General features: G+C 54.5%; 1 protein-coding gene across 1 annotated transcript in view; it reads right to left on the reverse strand.

The window, feature by feature from the left end:
- The window catches only part of ZNF775 (zinc finger protein 775), a 35,811-nt gene that overhangs the window by 13,705 nt on the left and 19,773 nt on the right, over window positions 1–2,333 (reverse strand). The window contains exon 3 of the mRNA XM_025039003.1: window positions 3–560. Coding sequence (XP_024894771.1) covers window positions 3–560 — 558 coding nt within the window. The remainder of the gene's footprint in view (window positions 1–2; window positions 561–2,333) is intronic.

The following is a 2,333-nucleotide window of genomic DNA, read 5'->3' on the forward strand; positions in this document are numbered from 1 at the left end:
GCAGCGCTCGCACTCAGGGCACGAGTGGGTGGCGGGCCGAGAGTGGGTCTTCTGGTGCTTGAGCAGGTGCTGCTTCTGGCTGAAGCGCCTGGCGCACTCTGGGCAGCAGAAGGGCCGCTCGCCCGTGTGGTGCCGCTGGTGGCGCGCCAGGTTGGGCTTCTGGCTGAAGCTCTTGCCGCACTTGGCGCACAGGTAGGGCTTCTCCCCGGTGTGGGTGCGCTGGTGGATCTTCAGGGACGACCACCAGCTGAACCTCTTCCCGCAGTCCAGGCACACGAAGTGACCCTCGCCGGCAGAAAGAGCGGGGCTCAGGGGACTGGGGGCTGTCCCCGGAGCCCGGCCTGCCAGCCCCGTATCCTGCTCAGTAGGAAGAGTCCACCTGGGACCCCCAGTCTCCTCCTGTCCCCCCAAGGCTCGAGGCTTCATGGTCTGGCATGGCGGGAGGCCCCGACGCTGCTGGAAAATGTTTTCCTTATCCTTGGACAGGGCGGCCTGCGATGCCAGGGTCTGCAGCAGCCACTCTGGCTTCTCCTGCTTGACCTTCATCACCAGCCCATCTCCTGCCAGAGGCGAAGGGAGAGAGGACAGCGAGAGTCAGTCACTGCTCTGCGGGGTGGAGACAGGGCGCAGCAGGAAATAAGGCAGGAGAAAAGAACGCAGAAGGAAAAGATTTAGGAGTGGAGAAGAGGGATCGGGAAAGGAGAAAGAAGAGAGTAAGGGAAGGTGGGAAGGACCAGGAGGTAGAAGCAGGTTGGGGTGTCGAGAGGACAAAGGGGAAAATGCAGGAAAGGACAGACAAGTGCCCAGGCCACCCCGCCGGCTCTGCCCCGGGCCCGGGAGATGCGGAGATGGTTAAAGACACGGATCCAGTGAGAACATCAAGGAGCAAGCAGAACATGGCCGAATTTCTGACTCTCATTCTCTAAGAGGCCCCTCCACCTGCCGGGAGCTCAGTAAGCGAGGGCATGCCCAGTCCCTCAGAGGGTGGGTGACCGAGCCCCACATCACTGCCAGGCCCTCTCCAGGGGAGCGGCCACCGTGCGTGAGCCCCTCACCTGCTTGGACCTCAGCTGTTCAGCAACCTCACCTTTCTTCAACAGAACCAAGAACAAGAAAGTCGGCCAGAAAGGTCTTGGCATCCAGAACAGGTGTCGCCTTGTACTAAACCTAGTACCCTTTACTTCTGAGAGTCCTGCACACGGCTGCTCAGGTCTGCGGGGGCGCTTTGTCCCTCTAGGTCAGTAGGTACCGGTCCGTGGCCTGTTAGGAACCGGGCCGCACAGCAGGTGGTGAGCGGCTGGCAGTGGGCGAAGCTTCATCTGTATGTGCAGCCGCTCCCCAGCGGCTGGCAGTGAGCGAAGCTTCATCTGTACGTGCAGCCGCTCCCCAGCGCCAGCATCACCGCCTCGGCTCCGCCTCAGATCATAAGGCATTAGATTCTCACAGGAGCTCCGGTCCCAGGTGCCAGAAAGGCTGGGGACCGCTGCCCTAGGTGATGGACATCAGCTTGATGGAAAAAGTCTGCTACAGACACTAAACACAGACGATGATTCCATTTATATGAAGTTCAAAGCCGGCAAAACTAATCGAGGAGGCAGAAGGCAGGATAATGGTCCCCTTATACAGGGCACTGTGACTGGAAGAGGGGACTGCCGGGATCCTGGCAGTGTGCCCTTTCTCGATCTGCATGCTGCTGCTTACATGAGCATGGTCATAAGAATTTATAAGGATTGCGACCTACACATTTTTCTATGTGTCACACTTCAATAAGAAGTTTAGAGTCAATAAAAAGTAGGTGAAATGAAACAGTTGTGAACAAAGAGGTTCTGGACGACGGGTTCCAATGTTTAACAACAGAATCGGCCCAAAGGAAGCAGGAAGCAATTAAAAGATAGAAGTTGAGCTTATAGGATAAAGGGAACATATAGATATGAAAAGGATTCCTAAAATACGGTATGGCAGTTTGAAAATCTACATAAAATGGATGATTTTGTGAAACAAATATAAATGAATAAAACTGACTCAAGAACGGGTAAAAACATATCTATATAGTCAACTAGAAGAGGCCGAAAAGAAAGCTCAAGTTCTACCTTGAAAAGGAGACACGGGCCCCTCACCTGTATAAACAGGTTCTACTAAAACTTCAAGGGAAGGATTATTCCCAGCTTTCATAAACAGTGACAGTGACTAAGAGGAGAGGGAGGGACGGAGCCTACAAGCTACCATAATCCAAGATCAAAACAAGACAAGGGTGGGGCGGGCAGGAAATTATAGCTTTATGGTTCTCTGCTAGACTCCAAGAACAAACACAAGACCATCGGCAAAGCAGGTTC

Source organism: Pteropus alecto, unplaced genomic scaffold, assembly GCF_000325575.1.
Source record: "Pteropus alecto unplaced genomic scaffold, ASM32557v1 scaffold48, whole genome shotgun sequence".
Classification (NCBI taxonomy): Eukaryota; Metazoa; Chordata; class Mammalia; order Chiroptera; family Pteropodidae; genus Pteropus; species Pteropus alecto.